Source organism: Charadrius vociferus, unplaced genomic scaffold, assembly GCF_000708025.1.
Source record: "Charadrius vociferus isolate BGI_N301 unplaced genomic scaffold, ASM70802v2 scaffold79, whole genome shotgun sequence".
NCBI classification, from domain to species: Eukaryota; Metazoa; Chordata; class Aves; order Charadriiformes; family Charadriidae; genus Charadrius; species Charadrius vociferus.
In genome coordinates, this window is record NW_009650182.1 from 1,783,182 (window position 1) to 1,795,317 (window position 12,136).

The window sequence follows — 12,136 nt, forward strand, 5'->3', positions numbered from 1 at the left end:
CAGACAGAAAATTAAATGAAGTATCACTTTGTGAAAGTGCAGGCGCAACCCGATCCTAGCCTAGGCAGGCTCTCTGCTCAAACCCACCTTCTCGTTAACGGTCTCACCCCAGCAATGCCCATTCTTCCTCCTTCTTGGCCTCCAGCATCGAAGCCTCAGCTTGAGCTTCCAGATGTAGGAGAACTTAGGCCACAGAGAGACAACTCCCTTTGTTGTCTCCTTCCCCCTCCAGCCCTGTCTGTCTGTCTGGTGAAGAACGAATGGGGAAGAATCAGCATTCTTCCTAGCAAAGGCAGGATTTTCCTTCTGAATGCAGGCATCAAAGGTGAACAAGCATCACTGGCTGTCTCCTTTAAATAGTGACAGGCCATTCAAATAAATGCAGATCAGATGGCCTGCCAAGATCAAACCGTGATGTAGACCCCTGCATCAGTCAGAAGGCTGATTTTAATTCAACAGGGAGAAAGGCACCCCTAAAGTCATCAATACTTGAATATCTTTGCCAGTTAAGCATGAATTTTTCTTACCTGCTTGACTATTTCCATTGGTGGGATGAACTTCTCCAGCTGAGATCCTCCTTTACTGAAAGTTAATTCTCCATAAGAGGTCTGGAAGTCGTGGGTTGGCAGCTGAACCTTCTGCTACCTGCAGCTTGTCTGAGATGAGTCTTCTGCTGCAGAAAGTCTAGCATTTTTCTACAAAGTCAATCAGACCTATCGGTTGCTCTGAGGTCAGTGCAAGTGTGCAGTAGGCACGTTGATCCTTGATGATCCAGGAAAGATGTCTGAGCCTTGCAGGGCTGTGGGTCCCAGCGTGCTGTCCTGGAGCAGTGCAGGCACGTTGCCACTTATACCCTCAGCCCCTTCCAAAAACCCTCCCAGCAGAGGTGTCTGAAAGACGGGGAGTTAAATCTGCACCTCCACAAACTGAACTGCCTAGTGAGAGGCTTGTGTGTAAGCATGAGGAAAGCAGGAGGAGGTGAAGTGGTGCTCTTTCTTTGGTTGCCTTAACCCAGGCATCTTCAGGAGCTCTGGCAACAGTTGTGCAATTTTAACAGCCTCGGTTGAGAGGGGCAGATGTGGTGATATTTGTAGTTCAGTTCTGCCACTCTGTAATGGAGGTGTTGACTGTCACTTTGGCTCTTTGAGCCACAGCAAATGGCTACGTTGACTGTCTCTTGCTGATGCTCCCTCTAGCTCAGCTCCGCCAGCTATCCCTGACTGCTTGGACAGAGCAGGTTTCCTCTGTCAGTACTTTTTTTAGTCAGGTGACTATTAGTCACCTGATAAAGAAAAGAGGAAAAATGGTTACTTCTGTGACAGTAATTGTGGCTCTTCCAGGCACCTTCTCCACAGAGGGACCACAAAAGATCTCGTCCTTCGCTCTGAAGGAGTCTTCACTGGTGACAAACCTGAGAGAGGTTAGACTGGAGCATCCTGAGCTTAGTTGCTCCATTACCACCTTGAGCAGCAGCAGTTTCTGGCTTCCTTGGGATGGGCATGTTCATCCTCTTTCTTCCCAAACCAGGATGCCAGCCTGTGTTTCAGCTTTCCCATCGTCAGACCACGCTCCCAGCTAGGACATCAACTCTTGCCCATGTATTTCTCTCTCATGGCTCTGCTCCCTCTTACCAGCCACAGCAAACCTTGCCAGCTCCTTCACATCAGCATCTAAAACCCTGAGATGGGAGCACAGGTTTGCAAACGGCGGGGCTACAGCAGCCGCTGAAGAGGGAGTTTGCCATTTTCCAAAGCAGCACGTTGATGGCAGTGGCACGTGTAATGGCTCTTGCCCCACAGCGTGAGTGAAGAGCAGAGCTGGGAACTGCCATTGCTGCAGATGGCATTAGGTGGTGCGATGATGTGCGTGGCACAGTCCGGGAGCCCTTGGCCTTATGCCGCTGCTGGTAGCAGTTAGGAGGGGTCACAGGCACAGCCTGGATGGACCTTACTGTCTTCAGAGAACTTGATCCTGTTCATGTGAGTACATGCTCACCTGGGATATGTGTGGACAGTGCTTCTTAAAGAATTACAGTTTCCATAAGGTAAGTAACCACTTTTCATTTTGTTTCCTTAAAGAAATATTTAAAACCCAGGATGACTCTGTAATATTATTAAAGCTTTAATCAGGTCTACCATTATTGTGACTCTCAGGTTTCTAGGACCCATCCTCTGTTTTAAAACTGATTAATTTTAAAGATTGGAGCTAGATTCACTGTTCTATATGCAAGGTGTAATGAGAGATACTGTGTTCTCAATGCTGTATTCTTATTATTGCTCTCTTATTTTGAAAGAAAATAACCATGAAACTGGTGTTTCCATTACTGTGCTTGGACACTTTTAAGAAAAGTAAGAAATGCAAGTTAGGAGGAGGATTATTGGTTATATTCGTGTAATGTCTTCATTATCCTTTTAGTTTAGATATCAAATCATGTTTTAAAACATTTTCAAGTACAGCTGTTTTTCAGATTTTTAAAGATGAACTATGAGTTTTGACAAAAAGTGTGTTACTCTTTTTTAATGTTGAAAACAGGAATAAATTATTTAATTTAGGCTTTGGGGGCTTTTTTTCTTTCTTTGATTCCTTAGATGGTAGAAATTCAAATATTGTCTAACCTGGAATTATCAGGCTGTTTGGAGAGTTAGCAAAATTAGTGCCTCACGAATACTGGAAGATCTGATAAATTCTAAGAATTACAATCTGACAAATTATAGAAGTCGTATTTTGTTACTAGTTCCCAAATGGGTTTTGGGCATGTGCATGTGACAATGCTTTTTGCAGTGCGATGCTTCTTTACTTCATGTGGAGAATAATTTGAGCTTTGTTATTCATTAAAAATTGTTCCTAACTCATCTAGTTGAGAAGAAAACTTAATGACGCTATAACTATAAGCAGTTACAAGAAGAATGGTACATCTTTGTCCAGTATTCTGCCTCAGAGATTTTCTAGCACCAAAATTTTCTGAGAAAGGTAGTTTAAAAATCACTGTTATCATGAACAACGGTTGTATTTTGTGCGTAAGAAAGTCTTTTATCCAATGGCTGACTTATTGTCACAAAGCATGGGAATTTTTCATTTTCTGTTTTCACTTAGTCCTGTCAAATGTAGCGGATGTGTTCATTATCTGTACAAACTTACCCCCTTTTGTGTTAAGCTCTTTGCATAATAATGGTCTTGTAAAAGTTGAGACCCCAGCTGATTGTAGGTATAGCATTGCCCTCATCTGGATCCACTGCGTTGTGATTTTGCTGTATTCATAAGGTAATGAATAAGAGTACCTGACCTTCCTTCTTCATTCTCTTCAGTGTTTTAATTACATTTGGTGTTTATCTTGCTTATTTACTTGTTCCAGTGGCTTCAGTTTACCCTGACACAATTGTCTTTCTGTGCCTCTAATGGCCTGTCTCTGAGGGCATCTGCTTTTTGCTAGAGTGGCTTTAGATGTGTGGTGAGAATTGATTACCATAAGCATTTAAGAGAAAATTTTGAATACTGTTGAGAGGACATTGTAGTATTTTAGATAGAATTTGGGGTTTTTTCCAAACCGGAAATAGTCTTTAAATACCAATGGTGGGGGGACTAAGTCCTTGTGGACTTAGTCCATTGCATCTATGTGGCTGTCTTAAATATTGTCTGCTTACTGTGAGCTATGTTAGTAGAAACATCTGGATAATGAAGCTCTTCCTTTCTGCTGCGATAGTGGAAGATGTTGAGATAGGCATTGCAGGGTAACTGATTTATACGGGTCTTGCTGGGAGACGGAGTGAGGGGTCATCAACGTTTTCTCCCTGAAACAAGGTGATTTGGAGACCTCCAAAAGAGGAGGGTTGTGCGCCCTCTCTTGCTCATTAGTTGAAAACAAAGCTTTCACTTTTTCTTTGGGTACTGGAGCTGTTTCTGTCTCCTGCCTGTATGTACAAAGCTGCAAACAAATGCTTCTCAGCTACCACAGAGCTTCAGTCAGTTGTTCTGAAGCACTTTTGCCTTTAATAGGTGTTCAAGGACGCCGGTTTGCTCACATTCATGCTTACCAGCAGAGGAGGCTGGGGCTGTGCAAAGCTGAATGCGGTACCGAAAGGAAGAATACTTTACTGGAGTGAATGGGAAGTGAGAAGGGAAAATGGTTTGTGTGTGGGGAAATATTACATTACTCTGGGGCTCCTGCCAAATACCTTCAGTCTGCTATGCCACGTGGGGTATGTGCACTGTATAGGGCTTCGCCCTTACATATCCGGAAGAGTTGGAGGGGATAAACCTCCTCGTTACAATGAGGCATTGAACATGTTTTCCATGTATGCCTGTGTCATCCAGGAGGCCTTCTAGCAAGAAAAGGAAGACACACTGCAAATTTATGAAAGGATGGTGGCAGGGAAAAGGGAGGTATAAGGGAAATTCCAGAAAGGCCCTCTGGATTTGCTCAGGCACACCTAGACTTGCCTTCTATTGGGATTTACCTGTAGCATGTACATCATTAAGAGGCTTTATTATTTTTTTAAATTAATTTTATTTTCCTTTGCAGGTCACCTTTTAAGCTGCTATTTCCTGTATAATTAAGCAGAATGAAGGCATTAGGTTCTAGTAAAGTTGGGCCTAATCCAGAAATCTTCTCTTATTCAGTCGTTTCTGAGTAAGAAACTCAAGTCTGGGCCCAGCATTTTACGTGTTTTGCTGATATTTCTAAATTATTTGTGATCTGTGGATTTTGTTTTGGTTTTAACTTTATTGAAAACTCTTTGCTTTTGTCTGATTTCATCTCTTTATGTGTTACTGTCCAGCGTAGCGTTAGTTGAAATGATGTAAGTATACTGCAAATTGAAGTGCGTAATTGCTACTGGTAATGCAAGAAAGACTGATTCCTACAGTTTATAATTAACAGTACATAATGTTCTGTGCATGGTTTGGATCTATCCCTTTTAACTTTTCCTTTCTGATTTTTTCCAACCCCCGGTCTTGCCACATCCCAGCCTTTCTAAATATACTAGTTTCGCTGGAGTCTAGTCCATTCTTCCTTTTGTTTTTCAGACCAGTAAAAATGGGAAGTACTGGATTCTGGTTTCCTCCAAGAAGAGTCAGCGGAACTGGTTAAGACCAAAATCTGAGGACTTTAGTGGGCAAACATCAGGTGTGCATTGAACAGAGGCTGCTTTAATCCTGCTTTAAGTATATGCTTCTTTAAAAATAGTATTATATATGAATTTTTTGTGTAATGTGTGTTATATTTGATACTGCATATAATCATTTATCCTGCAGTTGTGAAAACACCAGTAAGAATGAGGATTTTAAGTGATAATATGTTGAGACACAAACAGGCAATATTACTCATAAAAATTCTTTCAGCTGGTCTTTGAAAAGTGTAATATTTGAGGATCAGTGTTTTTTTAAGTTTTACCTCCATTGCTCAGTCTATATATCCACAAGAAAAAATGAAAGTGCTTATTTGTTATTCAGAGATCAATACTGAAGTTCTTAATTGCTTCATCTGTTGGGAAATGGTACTGAGATAATAGTGCGTACCTGTTTTTTAATAAAACACTGTCATTGTCAAAGATTGGATCCACACTATATTTGTTTTAAGGATGCATTTTTAAGGACCCTTAAACACAGTTCAAAGTCAGCTTAATTAGTTTTGATCATAGAGGAACAAGACCTGAATTCTTCATCCATGTGAATGTTCTGAGTTACTTCTGGTACAGCAACTAGGTTACCTGAAGTTTTGGAGAAGGTAACAATAATGATATATTGGCCTGAATATAGGATGGCCTTCAGTCTGATGTGTGATCTTTGCATTGAGAAAAGGAGTGAAAAGTTGTCAGAGTTGTTAATTTAACAGTTAAGCCTCATATGCTGTTCCACAACAAACACTGCTTTTGGCCTCATATAAGACCCTGCATATCACCCTTCTGCATGACCTAATATCCTGCATCTCCCCAGCTTGATGCATGTTTCGTTCCTCCCCACCTCCCCCAGCATTACCAGCTCACCTCTATCCTCGTGTCCTTAGATATTCTCAACCCCTGTGCAGCGCTCCCTGCACCTCCCTGGCCCCACAGCCCCATCCTGGTTCTGTCTGTTGTTCCTCCCTGTGGCAGCTCACCCTCCCTCCCTGCATCCTGCAGGCTGTGCCTGCTTCCCTTGTCACTGGCTGGCCACAGGGGCCACTTGCTGCTGAGCCCTGGACCCTCAGCATGGCCAAATTAACCACACTCAGCGGCAGCAGTCTGTGGAGGTGCTTCCCTTGCCCTTTGCCACTAATGCTGCCTGCCCTCTCCCAGGCTAGGTGTGGATTTGTCAGGGAGGCAAAAAGCCTTTCTTACCCTGTTGAAACTGTAGGTGACATAACCAACACAGCGAGGGCCACAGCTGCTGCACTGTCAGCTCTGTGTGGCAGGTCTCATATAAGTGCCTGTGTGGTATAGATATACTCTGTGTAAGTGTAGATCAGGTTGGATTTTTTTTCTTCCCCCTCCCACTCATCCAACTTCATTTGTCAGGAGAGATTAGACTAAAACAAGACTTCAATCTATATTCAGGCCAATAGGCATAGAAGACCAGTGTGTTCATTTACAGGAAAGCAAAATTAATTTTATTACCAGATTCTGATTAAGGTGTATATTGCAAAAATCTTTCGGTCCACAAATACATCACAACTTTGATGTGAATCAGATCCTCCTTTTGATTGGAATCCACATTGGTGGATTCATTGAAGTCTTTGGAACTGGTCTTCATTTACTTTTATTGCAGAAAATTATTGCTCTCAAGTCTCCAAACAACTGTTTTATTTTTTCACTTATGAACTAGATAGGTGATTATGAGAAAGAAAATAAAATTAAGCTGATACTTTGAAGACCTGTGCATGTTCCCACTCATGGAACTGATGTCTCCAGGCTTCGTCCCATGAGTGGGAATGAGTCCAAGACAAATCTGAAATCATAAAAGTCCTTAAAGAAACACTTCTTCTGTCACTGGGTATCTTTAAGGAGGTTAGTAGTTCCATATAAAATTTGGGGGAGTAAAGGTGGTCCTACAACCATTCTTGCTTAAAGAAGGTAGCATAGTTTTACCTGCCATTCAAGGACTTTAGGGTTGAAAGGCAGCATATTTCCATCTTGGTGTGCCAGTACTTCTCTCCTTTTGTGAACACAAGGGAAAAGTTATGGAGAGGAGGGAGGAAGAGGCATAGAACAAGACTGTACTCTGTGTACATGTTTCAAATGGAGATCTCAGTCTGAAGATTTCATAAAATGCGGACATGAAAGAGGTGCATCTCCTTCTCCGCCTCTCTGCCCCTCCAGCCCTCCTGTTCTGCCCTGCACTGAGAAAAACACAGGCTCTCCTTCCTCCTTGCTTTCTCCCAGGGCTGCGATGAGGCTCTTCCAAGGACCATTTAGTTTTGCCCCCATTGCACCTGGGCACTGCTCTCCACTCCCCCCTGGAGCTGTTGTCTCCCTCCGTCTCTGATGAGCCTCAGTGGGGGAGAGAGGACAGCTGAAACTGGGCCCAGGCTGCCTCTAAGCTATCCAGCCTCCCATCTCTGCCAGCGGGGAAGAGTCTGTTTTGTTTATCGGGGAGGTGGCGTTAGGTTGGAGCAGCTGCGGCCTGGTGCTCCCTGCCCGGCTCCCGGCTGCCCAGCTCCACCTGCCCCAGCAGCTGCTGGCTTCCCCTGCCCTGCTGCTGGGGGCTGTGGGGGCGGCTGGCCGCAGAGCCCCTGGCCCAGCCACTGCCCCCAGCCTCGGTGCAGCCCGGCCCAGCCGCCTCTCACGCAGCTGCCCCGGCAGAAGCCGAAGTGGACAGCAGCTGCGAGCTACGACACCGGGGCCAGGGGGAGAATTGCTGCTTTTGAGAGAAAGGCCAAATTTTGGGGCTTTCTGGCCCTGCCAAATGCTTGTGTTGAGCGCCGTTTTCCTGCTGTCCTCCTCCTCACCCCCGCTGCCGCAGACCTACAATCGACCCTTCCGGCAATGGGTAGCAATGGATTTTGGTATCTATAGTAACAACTGTGCACCGATGATGAAAAAAAAGCTGTCAGCTACCCCTGACAAAGGAGGGCTGTTGAGTGCCCTGTAATGGTAGGCGCCCAGTTGCTACTATACATTACCAGATGATGAATTTAAAGCTGTTCACCCACAAGGCGGACACGAGCATCACGCACCTCCTTTAGCTGAAAGCCTCTGGTTTAATTCACGGTTTGCAATGCTCCAGCAGGACTATGCCTCCATCCTGAGCTAGCCTAAATCTGAACACTTACAGCCCCTACATCTTGTAGGATAGCATGAGGAGGGTGGGGATCTCCAGTGCTGGGCTGATAAAACCCGAGTTCATCTAAACTATCCCTAATCTGTGGGATTTCTGGTGTTAATACATCAAGTCTGTTAGCAGAGGGTAAGTTTACAAGAGAATTTCACCTGGCATTAGCAATCACTGGCAGTGCGTACATTTTACTAGAGTAGATGCATAGATGTGCAGTAATCACAGTGAGGAGGTACACCCGAGAACATGAGTTTTGCCCCCTCAGACTGTCATTATGGGTACTGCTGCTTTTTGCGCAGGTTTTCAAACATTTTGAGGCTTAGAGATTTTCACTTTGATAGCTGTGTGCATGCGTGTGTGTGTGCGTGTGTATGTTTGTGCAAACACCACAGGCACAGCTTTAATTCCTTTGAAATTCGAAGCTGCCAAAAGCTGTCTGGGTAGGTAGGCTCTTAGCCTGATGCCTCCCATAATCTGACAGAAACTTTGCTGTTCTCCGTCAGTGCCTGAGGGGAAGGTTGTGAGGTGTGATTTCAGGGCATATGTGGATCTGTTCATCCTGAGCAATGCATTTTAAGAGTTGCAGCAAATAGTGTAAAGAAACCTGCAGGTATTACATTAGACCAGCTGAACCTAGTTTTATTTTTAAGTTTTATTCAGAAGCATCACATAGCAAGTAAACTTCAAAATCTAAGTTTAGTTACAAACTAGTTGTTTCTTATTTTTTTTTTCCAGTCCCCTTTTGCTTTCTTTTACGACCACATGAAACTTGAGAAGCCATCTAAAGCTAAATCATTTAGTGGAGTTGGGCAATTCCCAAGTGTCCAACAAGAAGGCCTGGTTTAGGCTGCGATGGCCACTGTCATTCCTGGTGATTTGTCAGAAGTAAGAGATACCCAGAAAGTCCCTTCAGGGAAACGTAAGCGTGGTGAAACCAAACCAAGAAAAAACTTTCCTTGCCAACTGTGTGACAAGGCCTTTAACAGTGTTGAGAAATTAAAGGTTCACTCATACTCTCACACAGGAGAGAGGCCCTACAAGTGCACACAACAAGACTGCACCAAGGCCTTTGTTTCTAAGTACAAATTACTAAGGTATTAAACTCTATTTATCTTTCAGATTATATTATCTATTTTATGTTGGCCGTGTTAAGCCGTGTAAAAGTATATATTTGTGTACGCCTTCAGCTGATTGCAGAGAGGATGTGTTAATTAAAGTAGCCATTGGATTGTTTCTAGAATTCTAAATTACCTAAGTTTGCAAGCTAATGTCTTGATTTTGTTTCTTAATTTGTTTTCTGCTTTTGTTTTCTGTTTGTTTGTTTGTTTGTTGTTTTTTTTTTTCTTTAATGAGCATAGAATTTTCATTTGTATAAGGAATTGTCACAAGAAAAAGAGTATGGACTGAAAATTTTTTGGCTATGGACTTTTACATGAGTACTTTCATACTTGCCCATATACCCCTGTTACAGTAGCTAAAACCCACCAAAACTAAAGTGTCAATTTAAGAGAAATGGCTCGTGTTTTGCTATATTTAAATTTGTCAAACTGTCTTTATAGTGTCATGCTTTCAGTTAAAAGGTTCTGTTGCAAAGCAGCCCTTAGTGTAGTATTTAGCTGCCATTAAAAAATGAGCACGTGTTCTTTGATCAAAATAATTACTTACAGAATATATCTGTGTTTAAAGGCATATGGCTACTCATTCTCCTGAGAAAACCCACAAGTGTAATTATTGTGAGAAAATGTTTCACCGAAAAGATCACCTAAAGAATCACCTACATACACACAATCCCAACAAAGAGGCCTTTAAGTGTGAAGAATGTGGAAAGAACTACAATACCAAGCTTGGGTTCAAACGTCACCTGGCTTTGCATGCTGCAACAAGCGGTGACCTCACCTGTAAGGTATGTTTGCAGACTTTTGAAAGCACAGGAGTGCTGCTGGAGCACCTAAAAACTCATGCAGGCAAGTCATCGGGTGGAGTGAAGGAGAAAAAACACCAGTGTGAACACTGTGATCGTCGGTTCTACACCCGAAAGGATGTCCGTAGACACATGGTAGTGCACACTGGAAGAAAGGACTTCCTCTGTCAGTACTGTGCACAGAGATTTGGGCGGAAGGATCACCTCACGCGCCACATGAAGAAAAGTCACAACCAAGAACTTTTGAAGGTCAAAACAGAGCCAATGGACCTTCTAGATCCCTTTACCTGCAATGTTTCTGTGCCTATTAAGGATGAGCTGCTTCCAGTGATGTCTTTACCTTCCAGTGAACTGACATCAAAGCCATTTACAAACACTTTGCAATTAAATCTCTACAATACTCAGATTCAGTCCATGCAGAGTTCTGCATCTGCACACCAAATGGTTGCCACATCGTTGCCATTGGGAATGCCTTGTCCAATAGATATGGAGTCTGTCCATCCTTCTCACCAGCTATCGTTGAAATACCCACTCGGTACTACCTCATATGCAATTTCTATGCCTGAAAAAGAACAGCCATTGAAAGGGGAAATCGAAAGTTACTTAATGGAGTTGCAAAGTGGTATGCCTTCTTCATCCCAGGATTCTCAAGCATCTTCATCAAAACTAGGGCTGGATCCACAAGTAGGGACGTTAGATGATGGGTCTGGGGAGGTTTCCCTTTCCAAGGGCTCCGTTCCTATTAGCGAACCTCTAAACACCCCATCATTGGACTTTTCTCAGCTGTTCAACTTCATACCTGTAAATGGCCCTCCCTATAATCCTTCTGTTTCAGTGGGAAACCTCGGAATGAGTTATACGCAAGAGGAGGCACATTCTTCTATGACTCAACTTCCACCACACACCCAGGATCCACAAGATCCTAGCAATAGTATAGGTCTTGGGTCACTGCACTCGTTGTCAGCAGCCTTCACAAGCAGTCTAAGCACAACCACCACCCTACCGCGATTTCATCAAGCTTTCCAATAGGATGTACAAAGCTGGCTTGTTACTGTCTATATGTAGAAATGCCTTAGGTGACCATTTTTAACTTAGTGCCTACTATAAGACATTATAAATTCTCTGCTTTTGTACAGTACCAATCTCATGAAGCCAGTAAGAAATTTAAATTAACTTTTTAAAACTGTTTTGAAAGTGTTTATTCTCAGCTGTGTTTACTTTTTGTTTTTTTAAAAACCAGTCTCGTATTGTTTTCATTTTCACTGCCAATTGACACATTTAAAATGTTCGGTAGAAAGTCAACCCAAGCAAACTCTCAACACTCATCCCTTTTTTAAAACTTTTTCAATGATACCAGCTATTCCATTTTATTGATGTCAGTGGTAGAACTACCACTTTTACCTTTTAATATATTTTACTATTTGCAAAGAATCCCGTTAAAATGTGTATCACAAAGATGCCTGAAGATTTGGGAAAAAAATTCTCCAGTCCATTTCCAAACAAATCCTCTTCCCAAATGGTGACACATTTGATCTGTTTTATAATGACAAATCTAATTTTTTTAAACAAATATAGAATTCAGGTTTTTCTGAAAACTTGTGTGTGTATATATGAAAGTCCATATATACACATGTACATATATATAGCATTTTGACTTGTATTGAAGTCATTATAAAAGGTGTTAAGAATTTTGCCATTTTCTGGCTTAAATTTTTGTGGCCTGTTATGGATAATGGAAGAAAAAAATTTAGTTTAATTCTCTAAAATCATGGATGAACAGAATTTCAACAGAGAATCTCTGCTTGCCTAAATGACAAATGTTTCAAGTTGAATTTGGAACTGTGTTGTGCTTTCATGACTCTGGTAGAGGGAAACAGGCAAAATTAATGGCTGATCTTGAAATATAAAAGTGTTGTAACGTAGTAATGCAGAATATTTTGTCGCAGTTTTTTTTTTTTTTTTAATTCT

General features: G+C 42.4%; 1 protein-coding gene across 2 annotated transcripts; it reads left to right on the plus strand.

Annotated features, from left to right (window-relative positions):
• The first annotated feature begins 5,021 nt into the window (after positions 1-5,021).
• Positions 5,022-11,895, plus strand: PLAG1 (pleiomorphic adenoma gene 1). Of its 2 annotated transcripts, XM_009892777.1 has the most exons (3): positions 5,022-5,122; positions 8,983-9,341; positions 9,934-11,895. In XM_009892777.1, the coding sequence occupies exons 2-3, from the start codon at positions 9,100-9,102 to the stop codon at positions 11,195-11,197; spliced, it is 1,506 nt and encodes a 501-aa protein (XP_009891079.1). In that variant the 5' UTR covers positions 5,022-5,122; positions 8,983-9,099; the 3' UTR covers positions 11,198-11,895. The 2 variants fall into 2 exon arrangements, with proteins under 2 accessions (XP_009891079.1, XP_009891080.1); XM_009892778.1 differs by lacking the exon at positions 8,983-9,341 and having other exon boundaries at positions 5,028-5,122.
• The last annotated feature ends 241 nt before the right edge of the window (positions 11,896-12,136 follow it).

Excerpts from the sequence above, each read along its gene's own strand:
- PLAG1 (XM_009892777.1), top strand. The coding sequence starts at position 9,100 with ATGGCCACTGTCATTCCTGGTGATTTGTCAGAAGTAAGAGATACCCAG. Across the intron at positions 9,342-9,933 it reads TCTAAGTACAAATTACTAAG|GCATATGGCTACTCATTCTC; the intron begins GTATTAAACTCT and ends CTGTGTTTAAAG.